Source organism: Oncorhynchus clarkii, chromosome 12, assembly GCF_045791955.1.
Source record: "Oncorhynchus clarkii lewisi isolate Uvic-CL-2024 chromosome 12, UVic_Ocla_1.0, whole genome shotgun sequence".
Classification (NCBI taxonomy): domain Eukaryota; kingdom Metazoa; phylum Chordata; class Actinopteri; order Salmoniformes; family Salmonidae; genus Oncorhynchus; species Oncorhynchus clarkii.
Window position 1 is genome coordinate 75,325,296 of NC_092158.1, and position 18,484 is coordinate 75,343,779.

General features: G+C 42.3%; 2 protein-coding genes across 3 annotated transcripts; one reads left to right on the top strand and one right to left on the bottom strand.

Annotated features, from left to right (window-relative positions):
• Positions 1–276: 276 nt before the first annotated feature.
• On the bottom strand, positions 277–5,933 carry LOC139421300 (proteasome activator complex subunit 3-like). Its single transcript, XM_071172045.1, has 11 exons — positions 5,776–5,933; positions 5,195–5,227; positions 4,963–5,025; positions 3,547–3,651; positions 2,783–2,837; positions 2,426–2,541; positions 2,219–2,287; positions 1,992–2,059; positions 1,833–1,887; positions 1,661–1,747; positions 277–1,535 (listed from the first exon to the last, which is right to left on the bottom strand). Exons 1-11 carry the CDS (start codon positions 5,818–5,820, stop codon positions 1,455–1,457), a joined length of 777 nt encoding a protein of 258 aa, XP_071028146.1. The 5' UTR covers positions 5,821–5,933; the 3' UTR covers positions 277–1,454.
• A 200-nt stretch (positions 5,934–6,133) lies between these two features.
• Positions 6,134–18,156, top strand: LOC139421292 (next to BRCA1 gene 1 protein-like). 2 transcript variants are annotated; one of them, XM_071172027.1, is made up of 19 exons: positions 6,134–6,375; positions 8,716–8,778; positions 8,879–8,897; positions 9,003–9,025; positions 9,183–9,368; positions 10,507–10,584; positions 10,737–10,933; positions 11,258–11,383; positions 11,661–11,864; positions 12,072–12,231; positions 12,386–12,655; positions 12,808–13,015; positions 13,137–13,424; positions 13,523–13,684; positions 13,809–14,226; positions 14,348–14,430; positions 14,820–14,895; positions 15,074–15,170; positions 15,380–18,156. In XM_071172027.1, exons 1-19 carry the CDS (start codon positions 6,274–6,276, stop codon positions 15,551–15,553), a joined length of 2,934 nt encoding a protein of 977 aa, XP_071028128.1. In that variant the 5' UTR covers positions 6,134–6,273; the 3' UTR covers positions 15,554–18,156. The 2 variants fall into 2 exon arrangements, 1 of the variants encoding a protein (XP_071028128.1); XR_011635607.1 differs by having other exon boundaries at positions 6,136–6,375; positions 14,820–14,918.
• Positions 18,157–18,484: the final 328 nt, after the last annotated feature.

An 18,484-nucleotide genomic window follows, 5' to 3' on the forward strand; every position in this document is an offset into this window, starting at 1 on the left:
AACTTGGTAAAGCATGCAGTTGTCTACATTACAGGGTGCTGAAAGTGCAGTGATGAACTTGATGCTCCTTTCCAATAAAATCGAGGGTCTTAATTTGTATGCTAGTGACATGATCGGTGCTTAACTGCCAATTAACACATCATTGTTCTTATCATTTAACCTAACCTATCCAGTGTACACTATCAGCAAACTTGTCTAGAGACCATGCGAACCAGATTAGGCAAATTCGCCATTTATCGCAACACTGCGTGACAAAACTATCCGTAGAGCGGAAAATGCCATGGAAACGCAGACCTTTATTCAGTACATGAAACTTGATCACACACCACCTTTTATCCACACAAAAAGTGTCTGATGGAAACACCGCTGGTGGGGAAAGGCTTTTAATGCAGATTTGATCACATTTGTATGAATATCTGTTGCAAATTAGATAGAAACCTAGCGATGAAGTATTTTGCCCCCTCATCCTGAGGTTAATCATTTTCACAACAAGGCTTGAATTCAAATACACAAGCTTTCAGCATATACAATAGGTGAGAAACCATGTAATTCTCTCAAGGATGTATTAAGTAAAAATATTTATTCTTAAAACAAAATTACAATTAAGGGAGAGATACAGTAAAGACACTTCTCTCATCACATAGCATCTGGATGTGAGAAAATTACAGATCATCTGTCTTTTAACACAATTGAAACTCCCAAGATCAGAGTGGGAGTGGATGGGCATTACATATTGTGCTGGAAACAGAACATAGTCCTTCACAATGTACTTGTGAGTAGTCCCTTAAGAAAAACTAAATAAAAATAACTGACAGGACTGCAAGCTACACTACGGCTAAAATGCAGACTGAGCATTCCCACACACTCACCTTGACAATCTCACATACAGCTAATTTTAGTTACCACCAAGCACTCCAGAATCCTAAAAATAATTCCTTAAAAAAAACTAAAGATAAAACAGACAAAGTATACCTGTGAAACTCCCATGACGGTTTCCAGACAAGACATATACACTACAAGCACACAGACATGGACACAAAAAGTTTCATCTGACCTCCTACCAACCTTGTGGAGGCTGACCATGTTTGAGTTCAGTTCAAGCCCGCTTGATTGGTCGACATGGAGAAAAATCCATAATCAAGGTACAACCTTCTCACAAGTCCTGGAAACATGGATGTTTCAGAACATGTCTAAGGAGGTCATTTCAAAGTCCACCTTGAGGGAATTGATGATAATAGTCCAGAACAAAGCCCCCGTTACAGTCAATGGCTGCATTCACACTGGCAACCCAATTTGGAGCTTTGTTCCACTAATTGGTCTTTTGACCAATCACATCATATCTATTCAAAGCTTATCTGATTGGTCAAAAGACTAATTAGTGAAAAAAATATATATCTAAATGCTGCCAATGTGGCTATTACTAGGAGTTGGTGAGAAGAGGATAAGTGGAGTGTTCAGTAGAGGGCTTCATTGTTGCTGCTTCGTGGCCTCTTGATCTTCTCTATGTTTTTCAGGATCATGTCATGTAAAGTCACCTGCAAGCAGATGGGGGTTTGGTTATTACGGTAAACAAATATCTGCACCAGAACATGACAGGCTAACAACAAAGTTGATACAACTTGGTTGAACAGAGCCAGAACAGTGTGCATGTATTGCTCACATATTGATTCCTCAGCTCTGACACAATGATCTTGAGGCTGATGTATTCCTTCTCGTCTATTTCAGTCACCGTGCGCTGGTAGTCCTCCTGCAGACAGATGGATGGTCAACAACGAGAGGACTCAGGGCAGCAGATTGGATGTGGATGTAAACAGTATGCAGTTAACACTTACCACATGAGGGTACTTTGTAATTTTTGAGACTAGCTTCGCTCTGGTGATGTAATACCTGTTGAAAACAAATGTTTGAGACAGTCCAAGGAACCACTTTAGATTCATAAGGGATTTTTGTGAAGTAAATAAAAACACAAGGTAGTGTATACTGTGGCATACCTGGAAATTTGGTCCAGGTAAGAGGCTGCCTCTCCTTCCACAGTCCTGAGCTCAGCAACAGTTTCCTCCTGTAAACAGAAACAACAAGGCCAGCATCATCTGACAGAAAGGCAAAAGACTGCAAGTACTGCCCCCTAGTGTTGGAGATTTGTTCATGTTTGGAAAAGTAGACCAGAAGCTAGACATGTGAATGTCTCTGCACTCATACTGATGGGAAAGTATAATACCTGGATGGATACACCAAAGTTGTTACCATCCTCTATTCTGGGGATTAAGAGCTGGACCCACATTTTGACCTGAGAGTGAGAGACATACAGATGAGACAGTCATTTCTTAACAGTAGATCTCCACTAAGCAATTCAGAGTGGGAGAGCCCTCAAAAAGCAATCAAATAAATCCCTCAAAGAAAAATGGCTGTGTTTGTGGGTACATACTGTGTTGCATTTCTCGATGAGGGTTCTTATTTCTGGCTTGACTCTTTCGATCAGGTCCACCAGCTGGCCGTTGCTCTTTATCATCCCCCCTGGCATGGCAAACACCTTGGGGCCATCTAGAGAGGTGGGATTGAGAGGTCAAACATCCAAGCAGCTTCTAGCTAATATAGAATACTGCAAATCAGTCATGTGTAGTCTACTCTTCTATCAAGAAATGTATTGAAGATGAATGGTTCTGGCATAAGTCGGCATTGACAGACATTAAGAGATATCAACAAGCGTATTTTACAGTACAGCAATGCCATCAGACTTACTATGCAAGTATTAAATGGCATGACAACAGGCAGTAGGGTTTACCTTGACAGTTATCATCATCTAGTCCATCTTCCATTTTCCGTTTTCTGGAATTTTGCTATAAACATTAACCTCGGGTTAACATAGGCATTACTTCTGTTACAGGTAGGTCTCCCTAGATCAAAGGGGTTCCACATTTTTATACCTCGAACAGTAATGGTCAAGAGCTTTGAGCACAGTGACCTGCTGAGAGTCAATGAGCCATTCTGTTTATGTCTCATTAACATTCTTTCACAGTGTTATGTTAAAGTGAGTGAGAGACTACTGGTGTTGGCCATCCTCCACTTTGTTCAGGGTAGTCTCTTTTCAGATGTGGAACATACCCTTGTGATCAGACTAATGAAGATGTTAGGCAGCGCCAATATAAACAAATGCTTGCTAACTGTGGTTGCAGGTCTTTGTTCCAGCCAAGCAGTAACACACCTGAATCTACTTTTCATAGTCTTCAATCAAGATCTGATTTGCTAAATCAGGTGTTATCTGTAACCATGGGGGCGGCAGGTAGTCTAGTGGTTAGAGCATTGGGCCACTAACCAAAAGGTTGCTAGATTGAATCCCTGAGCTGACAAGGTAAAAATCTGTCATTTTGCCCCTGAACAAGGCAGTTAACCCACTAGGCTGCCATTGTAAGAAAAATAAATCTTATTTAACCGACTTGCCTAGTTAAATAAAAAAATTCAACATGTAATTGACTAAATCATGTTTGGTATTGAATGTATACACTTTCATGATACTGATTTGATGCAAATGAGAATCCATGAACTTACCACATCTACTCCATCATGGCTATTGTTGAGAATGATTGGGTCTGGTACTTTGATGTTTATCTCGGAGTGGATCTCTTTCAGGTCTGCGACATTCAGAATGGGCTCCTGGAAAGGATGAAGAAATCAAATCAAAGTATTTGTCATATGCTTCGTAAACAACAGGTGTGGACTAACAGTGAAATGCTTACGGGCCCTTCCCAAAAATGCAGAGAGAAATTGAAAAATAATATCGCGTGGAATAATTACACAATGAATAACGATAACTTGGCTATACTAACTCGATGTGCAGGGGTACAAGGTAATTGAGGTAGATATGTACATATGTTGGGGTAAAGTGACTAGGCAACAAGATAGATAATAAACAGTAGCATGTGATGAGACAAAAGAGTGCAAAAGGTTCAATGCATATAGTCCAGGTAGCTATTTGGTTAACTATTTAAAAATCTTATGGCTTGGTGGTAGAATCTGTTCAGGGTCCTGTTGGTTCCAGACTTGGTGCATTGGTACCGCTTGCCGTGCAGTAGCTGAGAGAACAGTCTGACTTGGGTGGCTGGAGTACTTGACAATTTTTAGGGCCTTCCTCTGACACCGCCTGGTATCGAGGCACTGAAAGGTAGTGCGTACGACCCAGTGCTTGCGGTCGGATGCCAAGCCGTTGCCATACCAAGCAGTGAAGCAGCCAGCCAATATGCTCTCAATAGTGCAGCTGTAGAACTTTGAGTATCAGAGGGTCCATGCCAAATATTTTCAGCCTCCTAAATGGGGAAGAGGAGTTGCCATGCCTTCCTCACAAATGTGTTGGCGTGTGGAGTAGAGCTGGGTGATATGGACAAAAATCCATAGCACAATAAATTGCCTGAATTGATGCAATAACGATAAATTATAACAATGTGCACTACAGATTTTTTTTTTTATTATCTACTACTGGTTTGATGTTTGTAGCCATCAACTGTCCCATTAACAATCACCCATATTAGCAAATGTATCTAACTTAAAATTTCTCTAGTATAGGCTACTTATTGTAATGATTGATATCAGCAAAATTCTTGTGATTGGTGTTGATAATTTTCAGTTTATCGTCCCAGCTCTAGTGTGGACCATGTTAATTAGTGATATGGACACAGGAACTTCAGGCTCTCAACCCGCTACATACACTACAGCCACGTCGATGGAGGCGTGCTCGGCCCTCCTTTCATGTAGTCCATGATCAGCTCCTTTGCCTTGCTGATGAGGGAGAGGTTGTTGTCCTGGCACCACACTGCCAGGACAACAAGGGTGGTGCCAGGACAACGCATCACAGCTGACAACACATCATGTCAGCTGTGACAGTACTTAAGGGGCTCTGGATTAACCTAGATTCTATTTTGACAAAGAAATGTACAACAATACAATCCCTGTTAATAGAATATGAATTACCTTCAGAAAGCTGTCAAGTTCCAGCAACTTTTTGGGGAAAAAGTCTGCAACCAGGTTTTCAGCCTAGTAAAGAACAAAGTTTTTAAATGAATGGTCACGTGTGCACCAGCATCAGTATATACATGATGCCTCCTAACAGTTATTTGTGGTTGTTGGTCAAATTTCTGAAATAGAAGACTAGGACCATCAAAAAACTAAAATAAGAACATGTTGACATAATATTGATACTCACCTCACCCGTGATCCGCTCTCTGAAGGCGTCAACCTATGATAAAATAATAATAATAATAACTTTTCGAACACATCTTATGACATGTGATAGAAAGAAAAACCACGTTGAATGACAGTCCAATAACACCACGTGCCATTTGATGGAAGCAGCTGTTCTTACCACCCGTTTTTTCCCGTCTTGTCTTTATCTGTAGCTAGCAGGCGACCTATCTAGTTAATTATGTACATACGCTAATGTTATCGCTCTCCCCAAGAACTGGTAGTGTGATATAGTGTTATATTTAGTTACTAAACGTACTAGCTAAGTTTCTGCAGAAAAAGACAGCCCTCGTGCGTGGTGCGGGATACTGTGCATAAACAAACAAATCGGTACTGTCCAGTCTCAACAGGATAGATAAACAAACACCACTTGACTGAGGTCAGATTCTCTAATAAAACATTCATAGATGCTAATAATATGATGCTAATAACGTAGCTAGCTACCATAAGCAATGAGCAAAATGTAGCTAACCTCCCTAGCTAGGCCTGGCAAGCATTCTCAATTATTCAATTTCTGCGTCAAAGTAATCGTGAAAACATTACCTTTGTTTTGAGGTCATTGTCTACCTTAATGCCCTTTGAAGACATAATTTGAAACAAATCAAATTAGCTGATATAAACAAAACCAAAACGGTTTTAAGTGGGTCGTTGTTGCTTTTGCCGCACACTGCTTCGAAATCAAGTTATGACGTAGAAAAGATGCGACTCGTAAAACAACCACGTGGACCAAAAAAAAGTATCACTAGCTATTTTTCTCGTGGATTATTTTAGAATACAAGATTATATATTGATTAAAAAAAGTTACGTCCGTGTGTTACATTAACGGTGTGTCCGTGTTTATTTTTGGGCAACATTGATTCAAATATGCGTTTCTGTCACGTGATCATATGGGTGTGTTTACATAGCTGATGATGTAAACAGAAAATACGCCTCATCCGGATAAATCACATACCATAAAGGCAGACTATCTGTATTTATCTCGGCAATAGTGATTCATTTTTGTTTTCCTTGATATGTTTTAATTCATAGAAACAAGGAGCAATGGACTTCTACATCAATTTGAAGGTGAATTTCAGGGGGAATGCGAAGAATTTTCTCCTGTCAGGTTCGGAGACGAAGAGTTGGGAGTCAATGGAGGCCATGGTAAGCAATTATAACGACGCTGGTGTTTTCATAGCAGCATTCATCTTGGCATACCTTTACTGAAACTAAAGCTATCAACCATCGATCGTCGGCCGCTTATTTGCTAAATGTTGTATACCTTGTATAAATGATTGATACCCTTTAGTTGAGAACATTGTTCTAGCTATGACAATCCAGTATTGAACAATTTAGGGCCTAATGTTAGCTAGTAGTTACAATAGCTAGCGATCTAAACGAACAGAATATCAGTACTTCAACAACATCCCAGTCGCAACAACATAATATCGATCAATGCTAAAATAAGAGGCGCTGCTATTTATAAAAGTGTATATATTACAATAGGCCTACATTTTTCTGAAGATACATTAGACATTAATTTGTTGCCTGCCCTGCAGAGGGCTATCCACGTAGATGAGTAAACGTTTTTATTTCACCTTTATTTAACCAGGTAGTTGAGAACAAGTTCTCATTTGCAACTGCGACCTGGCCTAGATAAAGCAAAGCAGTTCGACACATACAACAACACAGAGTTACACACGGAATAAACAAACATACAATCAGTAGTAATACAGTAGAAACATCTATGTACAGTATGTGCAAATGAGGTAGGATAAGAGAGGTAAGGCAATAAATAGGCCATGGTGGCGAAGTAATTACAATATAGCAATTAAACACTGGAATGGTAGAATGTGCAGAAGATGAATGTGCAAGTGCAGATACTGGGGTGCAAAGGAGCAAGATAAATAAATACAGTATGGGGATGATGTTGATTGGATGGGCTATGTACAGGTGCAGTGATCTGTGAGCTGCTCTGACAGCTGGTGCTTAAAGCTAGTGAGGGAGGTAAGTCTCCAGCTTTAGTGAATTTTTGTTGTTGTTGCAGTTCATTCCATATGACATATGACATGTCAATGGTAACAACAACAGTAAGGAAAACCAGTGACATTCTTGATATGAGCGCTTGAATCCGTGGCTGTCAAAATAGACTACAAGCAGAACCTATCTACTCATGGACAATCTTACTAACGTTTGTGGCTGCTTTGCGTGATGTATTGTTGTCTCTACCTTTTTGTCCTTTGTGCTATTGTCTGTGCCCAATCATGTTTGTACTGTTTTATGCTGCTACCATGTTGTCATGTTGTGTTGCTACCATGCTATGTTGTCATGTGTTGCTGACATGCTATGTTGTCATGTGTTGCTGACATGCTATGTTGTCATGTGTTGCTGACATGCTATGTTGTCTTAGGTCTCTCTTTATGTAGTGTTGTGTTGTCTCGTCGTGGTGTGTGTTTTGTCCTATATTTGAAAATAAAACATTTAAATAATCCCATCCCCGCAGGAGGCCTTTTGGTAGGCCATCATTGTAAATAATAATTTGTTCTTAACTGACTTGCCTAGTTAAATAAAGGTAAAAAAAATAAAATGCCCCATTATCATATATTATTCAGTTGCATCATTTTGGGATTAATTCATATTTACCCCAGTGACACTTTATTGACAACAGTCAGGCTATTGAGATGGAGTGCTACACTGCATGCTACAGTTAATGTTGCTATTTCTCTGCGGTTCTCATTTCCTTTTCATAAATACAATAATATAACATATTACTCGCCTATGATAGCTTGGTTCGTGTTAGTACTGTACTCTACTTGACGTCAGTATGTGGAGGGTATTGATTTGAGGGCGAGTCTGGCTTATGACACTTCAGGCTTCCGTCTCTCACTCCAGGGTTTAACAGCCCAGCCATATGATGTCAAAATAAACATTTGAGCCAAGCCTCCTCCTCTGACAACATCCCCTTATGCCAAGATGTCACTTTCCAAAGCAAGCCAATAAAATATCTTGCAGTGGGCTGAATTCGCTCTCTTCCCACAGTAAAATGGGAAATCTTAATTTCAGTGAGTGCATGGTGAATGGTGGATGCCAGTTGTTGGTTTTCCAATAAGGAGAGCTTATGAGACTGTTTTCCTCTGAATCTCCTGGCAGCAGCAAGCTCAGACTCCATTGTCACTCCACTGTCCAGTCACCAGTCACGGAGTTCATCCTCATTGAAATTGCCATTGTGTCTCCATGTTGCCATGGCATTGCCTTCAAGGAGACCAGTCAATTTTCCTTTCAGGCATCATATGCTACATCATAGCCCTGATTGTTCATTCAATTAGCAAATATGGGATACTACGGCATAGCATAAATATAACCGTGATAACATGATTGCTTTTTGGCTCTTCTTGAAATGATCACTTTTATGTCATTTGGAGGCGCCTGTCCTTTGTTTGAGAAACAGCTTGGTAAGTCATGTAATACACTGGTTGGTTTATAGATTGTGTCTTTTGTCTACAGGTGAAAAGGTCCTTTGGCCTGTGTAATCTACAGGTTACGTATTTTGATGAGGAGAATGAGGAGGTGAGTGAGAGCAAAGAATTACAGCAATGTTAATTTGTTGGGAATGGTAATATAATGCTATTACAATGTTGTTGCAATACCTTTCTGTTTTGTGTTTCAGGTATCCATAAACAGCCAAAGTGAGTAGTAAAGCACCAAACATAATATTGTGTTATGTTTTGTATCAAACATAATATTAGTTGTTCAATGTAACATGTCCAATAATGATATTTTTCCTCTTCTAGTGGAGTATGAGGAGGCATTAAAGGTAGGTGGTAACTTAAATCTGACTCCTGTCCCTGCTTAGGCCTTATGATGACAACATTTTCAAGTGAAGTGGAACTGTTACCTGAGGCAGGATCCAAAATAAGCCTTCAAGTAACAAAGCAATAGATTAACCATCATTACTCTGTTTATTTCATCAGAGTGCATCCAGGCAAGGGAACCGGCTGCACATGAATGTGTATGAGACCAGGGGTCAGCCCACGCGTGTGCCGGCCAAGGCCAGTGGAGGGGAGCCCAAGAGAGGGTTCCGTCCCCCACAGCACTGCCCAACCTTGGCTCAGGTGGTGAGCCGGAAGGTCCAGGCTGCTGTCCCCGAACAGGGCATGGTAAGGACAGAGCTATAGATATACACACTGCTGTATACTTCCTACCTAATAGTGCTGAGCGATTAACCAACATTTTGGTTATGTTTTGGTTTTTAAACAACTAATTGACCGATGTTGGTTAAATTATAGGGACTGAGTGGTGCAGCGGGCCAAGGCACAGCCTCGCAGTGCTAGAGGCGTTACTACAGATCCAGGTTCGATCCCGGGCTGTATCACAACTGGCCGTGATCGTGAGTCCCATAGGGCGGCGCACAATTGGCCCAGTGTCGTCCCGGTTAGGGGAGGGTTTGGCTGGGGTAGGCCGTCATTGTAATATAAGAATTTGTTCTTAACTTGACTTGCCTAGTTAAATAAAGGTACAAAAAAAAGGTTATATATATATTTATTTGAATTCCATTTCATTCGTTTGCACACTTCCATTTCCCTCAATGCGCACATCTCACAGTTTCTCCAGAGATAAATTAAATCCAGCCTGAACTGTGTGATGTAGAAGAGAGTTGAAGATTCCGAATGGCCCATATTTGACATAGTTTAGCGCATACAATGTGGTAATTAACTACAATGACCATGATCCATTGCGTGGGGTGATATAGAGAGCAACTGTTGCTTCGTGAGGTACCTCTGCCAGAAAATACACAATCTATTTAGCAGTCATAAAAGTATGCCTTATTTACTTTCAAGAACTACATTTTTAGATTTTGTCAGACTGCATAGGCAGCAGCTCTATAGAGAAGAGATGACTTGAAATAATAAAGTAATCAAATAAAACAAATGTAATATACACAACAACTGAAATATTTTATTAAAGTTCAGTGAATAAATTATGGTTGATAAGCAGAAATGGGCAGTCACTACCTTCATGGGATTTTTATTCATTGCTTTAGTCTGTGTTACAGCATTCAACCCACATAATGCATAGTGTATTTAATGTTGTTTTTATAATCTAATTGACCTCGAAGTACTTATTGCTCAGCACTATTACTTTATAAAGCGAATTCTTTCAAATTGAATGAGCTTTTGTGTCATTAGGTAATCATTTAATACAAGTAAAGACTAAACTAAGTCATTGCGTGTCCTAAAATAAATATGGCTTAATTGTCTGATTTCTCACCAATGTGTTTCTACTTTGGTTTCCAAGGTGATCATGAAAGAACTAAAGGGGACCAAAGAGGAAGATAAGACACCTCCAGCATGGTTTACATCTTACATGGAGAAGGTGAGGAGATGATTTGGATATTACTGCGGTTTTATCTTCAATGAATGTACTATTTAGAATCATACCACTTAACCTTAAAATGTATACGGTTGTATGTGTATATTTTATAGATGAAATTAAGCTAACCAGTAACCCAAACTCTTGTCATCCAGTTCAAAGACCAAGTAGTGAGGGAGGCAGTGGAGAAGATCTGTCGCGAGTTCTCGGGCCAGTGCTGCATCCACAAGCCCATTGGGGCTGAGGCCCAGATCCCTGAGGTGACCTCCTCCACCCTGCCTGGGGGTCCTAGTTCCACACCTGCCTGCAGCAGCTGCCGGGGCCAGACCGCTGGGGGAGGATACCAGTGCAGGTGAGAAGGGGAGGAGGAGAAGAGGCTCAGAGAGAGACTAGGGAGGACATTGACAAATGTGAATTAGTTAAAATGTGAGTAAAGGTAAATAAACACCAATGTAATCAGATATTTCTTACATGTTTTTGTAAATAGCCTACTCCCACTTACTTTTAATTTAGTGCCTCCAACATACAATGTGCTGCTCCAAAACAAACAAATTCCTTCGATCAGTTGTCGTTTCCATTTCTTCAGTATGCGAAACCTAAGAAGATCAGTTTAAAATAATCAGAAGGGCCTTTGTTTGGTGTGCCGCTCCCTGAATGTCTGGTTTCTTTTTCCCAGTGTGTGTACGTCCTGCACACTGTGTGAGCCCTGCAGCTTCTCCCACGACCCCAGCCACAACCTGGTGAGAGCCAGAACACCCCTCTCCATCCCTGAGCACGGCTCACCAGCCCCAGACCACAGCAGGTAAGACCAGGGTTGGAAAATATTACATATTGTAACAGTTACATATATTCCGTTTTTGGAACCTCATTTAATGCTTATGGGGTGCCAATGTTAATTAATTATTGTTTTTGGGGCTGCTACGGTTTGATATGAGAAATTACTCTCCATTTTGGTGGTTGTTTTGTATTTGTAATTTTCAATCCTACAATGATCATTGTCATCAGAAAGTTGTCAGAACTGTGTCTGTCCTGGCCAATCAGAAACCCTTGCACTCTTCCCTTCCCTACCTCGTCCCCAGGTTCTACCGGCGAGGGGACCGGAGCTTCCGGAAGGCGGAGAAGCAGCGTCTGAAGGCTGAGAAGCGTCAGCTGAAGGCGGAGGTAAAGGAGATCAGGAAGCAGCTGAAGATGGAAAGGAGGGGCCTGCAGTGGAGTGCCGCCGGAGACGGGAGCTCCTCCCCCGTCCTGCTCCAACCCAGGGCCACCCAGGCCAACAGCCCGGAGTATGTCTTAAAGGGACAGTTCACCAAAATTAGATGAAAGTAGATACTGCTTGCAAGGCTTGGTATTCAGTATATCTTGAGGTCAAATCAGTGAGAGGCACAGGTCTTGTCTCTAGTTAGACTGCTGTCAAATGGAGGGAAAGGACAGAGAGAGTTGTGCTTTGGAGAGAGATGTTTAATATTGTATTTTGGCGCTTTGTCCCGCAGGCGTCCCAAGCGGCCATGCCCTCTGGTGGTGCCAGCCATGACGGCCCTGTTCCTGGACGAGAACCTGCCTGATGGAACTCGTCTTCGCCCGGGCACCAGGTTCATCAAGTACTGGAAGATGAGAAACACTGGCAGTGTGAGCTGGAGCTCTGAAACCAAGGTACTATTATGGGCTGAGGATGCACCTGGGATATGCACATTATCTGAGGTTACCATTGACAGCCACAGTAATCTTATCAGAAAGAGAGGACACGACGATGAGAGTTAGACTGTCAATGTTATGTACCCCCCCTCTACCCCCATCTCCTTCTCAGCTGAAGTTCATGTGGGGGAATCTGGCGGTGGCGTCGGGTGACCGCTGGCGTGAGGTGGCTGTGCCTTTTCTGCAGCCAGGTCAGGTGGGCGTAGTAAGCGTGGCCCTATGCGCCCCGGCGCTAGAAGGCTCATACACCTCCCACTGGCGTCTGGCACACAGTGGGGAGCAGTTTGGCCCTCGCGTCTGGTGCAGCATTGTGGTGGACCCCCTGGCCCCTGCAGCCATGATGGCAGATGGCGTGCTGGTGTCGCCCTGCGTCACCCCACAGGCAAGTCCACCCACCCTCTTGACTTTGGTTCTCAGTGGCCAGTCCCAAACTGCTATACAATGCTGTAGTTCTCTGGAAAAGATGGTAGTAATCTCAGTTAAGTGTGTATTCTGTCTGGGTAACATTTGTTTTGATCTGCTGGTGCTCTACAGGGGAAGAACCCCCTCTCCATAGATAAGGGTGGGAAGTCTTGTGCTGCAGCCTCTAGGGATCAAGCACTCATGTCAGTGGACCAAGACGAACGAGAATACTACATTCCCTCTGTGGACCTGCTCACAGCCCAGGACTTACTCTCCTTTGAGCTGCTGGACATCAACATTGTTCAGGAACTAGAGAGCGTGCCCAACAACACCCCGGCAGGTAAGCCTTCCATTGCTATTCACATGCTAAATCTGCAGGGTGTTCTTAATCAGTTGACTGCACTTAGGGTCTCCCCGTCTCTTTTTCTGAATTTCTATCTCATTCTCTCTCTTCCACACAGATATGACCCCGTGCATATCCCCATTGCCCCATGACGGTCCCCTGCAGGAGAAGCCCACCCTGCGGTTGATCCAGGAGGAAGCAGAGGCCCATCAGGCCCAGGGAGTCACAAGCATCCAGCCGTCTCAGGGCCTGGTGCCAGGGGCGGAGGGGGGCCGGGTTCCAGCCCAGGAGGAGGGAGAGGAGGATATGAGCGGGACTCAGTTTGTGTGTGAGACGGTGATGCGCTCGCTCACACTGGAGGAGGCCCCAGACCACACACCCCTGCGTGGGAACTGCCCCGGCAAAGGTGATTTTTATTAATTAGTTCCATATGAAGCCTATGTTAATACCAGATTAAGGGCCATAACATTGTGTAACCAAAATTCCTTTCCCTGATCTTCACAGTGGTCCGCCCAGCAGCCCAAGGGGGCTCCGCCTCCTCTTCTCTTAAAGGGAAAGGTGTTGAGAAGCGTTTGGAGGTGAGGTCGGAGAAAACCCGGGACATATCCCCCGTGGCCCCAGCCCTAGCACCACCCCAGCTGGCTATACCAGAGCTGATGATGCCAGGTGATTGGCCCAACTTATCCACCTGTTTTCAATTAGTTGATTGGTTGATAAATACCACTTGAGCTCAAATCTGGGCCCTGTTGTCTGGTAAAAAACAACAATTAAATAGTTTGACTGTTTGCAGATGAGGGACTGGAGTCAGACATCGAGAGCATCTGCATGGACGCCAGAGGGGACAAAGACAAGGGCGAAGATAAAGGAGAGTTGACAGAGGGGAACAGGGGAGCCCGCAGCCGTTCCTCCTCGGCCTCATCCGAGGATTACATCATCATCCTCCCTGACTGCTTCGACACCAGCCGCCCGCTGGGAGAATCCATGTACAGCTCCGCCCTCTCCCAGCCTGGAGATGCCCCCGACACGCCCACAGACCCTGACAGCCAGGGCCGTACCACTCCCGAGGGGGAGCAAGATGAAGCAGAAGAGACCGTTTCAGGCTCCAGCAGCGCCAACGATATGCTGTGCACCTCCCAGACTTTGGACGCCGTGCCCCTAACCCCTGTGGTGGTGGCACCCCCTCGGCTCAACTCAACTCTTACACCCAGGTGAGAAACCTTGGGCCAGCAGTGCTTGGAAATAGGTTTACAGTGCTATTACACATTTTGACAGTGCTAAATTGCTGAGATGTTCCAAAATGTAGACGTATATTGTTGGTGTTGTCTTCAGCCTAGACAGCAATGATCAGACCGAGGCAGCAGCAGAGTCCCTGGACAGGACTGAGGTCTACCAGCAGGGAGAGTCAGAGGATGGTAAGGAACACACACGGTCACATACTGAACAGTAGTTCCAGCAACTAAAGGAAACAAAGTGTTTTTGCTCGTCACATGAAGGCAGTTGGGCCTAACTGACGACAATGCCCTAACAGTAATAATGTTTTCTGCTTGCTGCAGTGCCTTCTTGCTGTCTGATCATTCAGCGGTAATATCGAATGTACAATGTCTGCTTGGTTCTAACAAACACAAGTACTAAGCACTAGATCAATGACTATGGAGGAGAGGTCTGCTTGGAGTCATTCTTGTCAAAGAGCACCTTCTATACACTCTCCTCTAGAGCTCTACAACTTATCCATATGAGCATATCGGTATATCCTTATCCCAGAACATAACCAACCAGTCATCTCTGTGGTTGTGTCTGAAAGGTTCCAAGCAGCCAGACAGCCAACCGGACAGCCCATCTGCTTCTGGTGACTCAGAAGACAACTCCGAAGACCCTAGGTGGGACCCTGATGTGCAACTCAGTCAGTTCAGATGCTAATATTTTCCGAGATCTCTTGTTAAAGAGATTGTTAAAGTGAAACGTCAATTTAATGATGTTAGTGTTAGCTAACCAGAAACAAAATGGTGTCAGTAAGACTCAATCCCTGGCCCTCTCTGTCGGTCTTGTTCCTTCTAGGCACCCAGGCATTACTGGAGGCCTGGTGAAAGGAGCCCTGTCTGTCGCAGCATCCGCCTACAAGGCTCTGTTCACTGGGCAGCCTGGCCCAGTGCAGGTCAGTCCTCCATTCACTTCCTACAGTGCTGTTAATGATGGCATTCAAGGTCATCCTTTTTGCAATCTCAAGAAGATTTCTATATCATATTAACATGGTGGTTGTGACATCAAACTGGAATGCCACCATCGTATGGCTACTTTAGCATGACTATCAGAGTCAAGTTAGTATCTAGGTGTATTTTAAACCCTATGCTGTCCTTCCTGCAGCCCCCAGTGGATGGAGCCACCCAGGACACCATGATGGGGGTGCTGGTGGAGATGGGCTTTGGTGACCGGCCGCTCAACCAGCGGCTGCTGAAGAAACACAACTACAACCTGCTGGACGTGGTCAATGAACTGGTCCAGATGACCGACAATGACTGGTACTCCACCCGCTACTGAGGAGAGAGGGAGGAGGAGGAGGAAAAGAGGAGCAGGGGTGGCGTTATGGGTTTAACCTCTGATGCCTTGACCTCTTGTCTCTTCTTCCTCTCTTAGATTTGGCCCAAGTTGACAGGAAATATCCTGATTATGACCTAAAGAGACATTCCCACGGACTTTGGGATATTTAGACTATCAAATAGCTACTGTATGTATGTATGTATGTATGTATGTATGTATGTATGTTTGTAGATTAATTTAACATGTCTGTTTCTGGTTGTTAGCTTTTGCATAGGAAAGGGGGAGACTGAAGGGGGGTGGATGAGGTGGGCTACTCTTTCCAGGAGAACACCTTCATTGCTGTGGTAACAAATGGCAAACATATCACAAGTTGCTATTGCCGAGCCATTCCTGTTAAACAGTATACTCACCCTTGAAGTCATTGATTGGAATACAGGCTGAATATGCAGCCATAGACCAGGTATATTCAACAAGAGTTACAGTATGTGTACGTTTAGCTGAAGGGGTGATGGGTGTACTATTTATCACAGAGCCAGAACCATATAGGTCTTACCAAATGATAAGCTGTGGCAATAGTCAACATTGTATGACGTTAATCAACTTCATAGAGTGTTTGAATAGTGGACACGTCAGGTCCTCGTTCCAAGTGTGAATGACTGTCAGTGTTGGAGAATGCTATGCTTCTTTCAGATCACAGCAATTAAACACACACACACCCACATGCTTAAACCTTTCTCAGCTTAACTGTTCAAAGTATCAGCATACTGTAGACATATGATGTGTATCTTATTGATTGAAGATCATCATTCCCCTACTTTCTGTGATGTCGTGCCATGGCTGACAACATGCTATGGGTATTTGTGCGTAATGGTGTACACAATAAGTATTTTTGAAATAAGGACCATTACATTGATGGTCCATTTAGTTCCATTTTGAGAGGGTAATTTAATCACCATTCTTAACTAGGAGTATATTTGGGTTTAAAAATAATCATGTAAATATAATATACAAATGTTTTTTTTTTGTTGCACATGGAAGACAAATATTGATGCAAACCCAAAAGACTAGCTGCTCAAGAAGTGAAGGACGTTATCATTTTTAAGATCCTGTTGAAGGGATTTTATTTATCAAGAAATGAATTAACCTCCTTTACAAAATGTCTTCAATCTGCTCTATATTGTCCTCAGAGGGAGGGGGGTTATTTTCAGAACCATACAGGGGGCCTGGTGATCATGATATATCAAAAGCATTGACTCGTTCCACTTGGTATCATTCTTTAAACTTGGTATCATTTTTTCCACTTAGTATCATTCTTTTAAAAAATGTACGTCAAGTTCTTTCAAAACTGAAATCAAGCAGTATGTAACAAGTTTGAAATACTTATTTTTGTTCCAATATGGAAATGCTAACGTGTTTCAGGTAATCCTAGGAGGTAATCTTTGTTCAAATATTTTTGGTTTTAGACTTGATTGCTTGAGGGCTGTTTTGGAAATGTTAAGGAAGATTTGCCTATGTTCTTCTGGTTGAAGCTTGTTCATGTCATTGTGCTTGAATTCCCACTGTTCTAATATGTTTATATTTGAAGAAAAGATACTGGAAAGTTTTGCTTAAGTCTTGTACACTATGGGGAACTTGACAGGGTTGTGAGCATTGTGAAAAATAATTAGTGGCCAGTCATATAATGTAGCAAATTGATATTGGTAAAAATCATTAGTACAAAAACCCTTTGAATCGACCCTATTTTGGTATAGTGTAGTCTTAATGGTTCTTAGGGTTTGTCTTACCAAAGGATGTGTCTGCTAAATGACTAAAATGTACAGTCCTACCAGGTGATGGTAGATTTATTACCACTTATGAGTCAACTGTCAAGGAGAAACTGAATTCAAGGACAATAAGGATTGTGGTCTTTTGAATTAAAATTAAAGTAAGCTTTTCCCACATATGTCAGAAATTATGGCAGGTTAATGGAGATCAGAAACCGTGCAATTCATACATTTCTCCATACATGTCCTTGAAACATTCATACCTTCCATATATGGGCAGGATATTTTCATAGAGGGTGAAGAATGAGAACTCCAAAAAGTTTTTGGGGAGGGATAATGTGCAGTTTGTCTGAACTCTTTCTGTGTTGCACTTAAGACTTGCCTGGAACCTTGACATTGAATTGCATTGCATTCTAGGTCGGGCAGAATTTAGCATATGAATCAGGAAAAGTTTATACTCACGACCTCTACAAGCCAGAATGTTGAATAAAATTATATTTTAATGTACTTTACCGGCATGCACACATGATAAAAATATATGCATTACTTGCCGAGCTCGTGCACGTGTTTACATGGTTTTGCGCACGCTTCAGGTGATAGAAATCTGAATGTAATTCTACTTTCCTGTGGATATTGTCTCACATTCCTTCCACCAAAAGGACCAACCACACAGACAACCAGTAAAGTACGTAAAAACTATTTTATTCAACATTTTGGCTTGTAGAGATTCAAATGCTCATTTCTGCCTACCTAGAATTCAATGTTGGGTTTCCAAGCAATTAAAATACATAGGCTACCTGTGATGTACAAATATCTGTCTCTAATAAAAGTCACTACACTTAATGTCACTTATTTGAATAAGGCTAAATAAAACACATTTAAAATGCTCACATACACAACCAGGAATCAATGTATTTATTTGACTTTGTTTAAAAAAAAAACATTGAGTAGGCAACCTGCACTATTTGTCTAATTTCAGTTTGTGACTAAACGAGCAAGTGCAGTGTAAAATAAATTGTACCATCTAAACCACTTAAATATTTTCTATAACCAAAAATATTGTATTTTCAGCTGTTTGAAGCTGGTGTACAAAACAAAGTAAAATACTCAAAAATAAAACAATCACGGGAAGCATAAAAATAAAACACATCTACCGCTTCTTAGATTT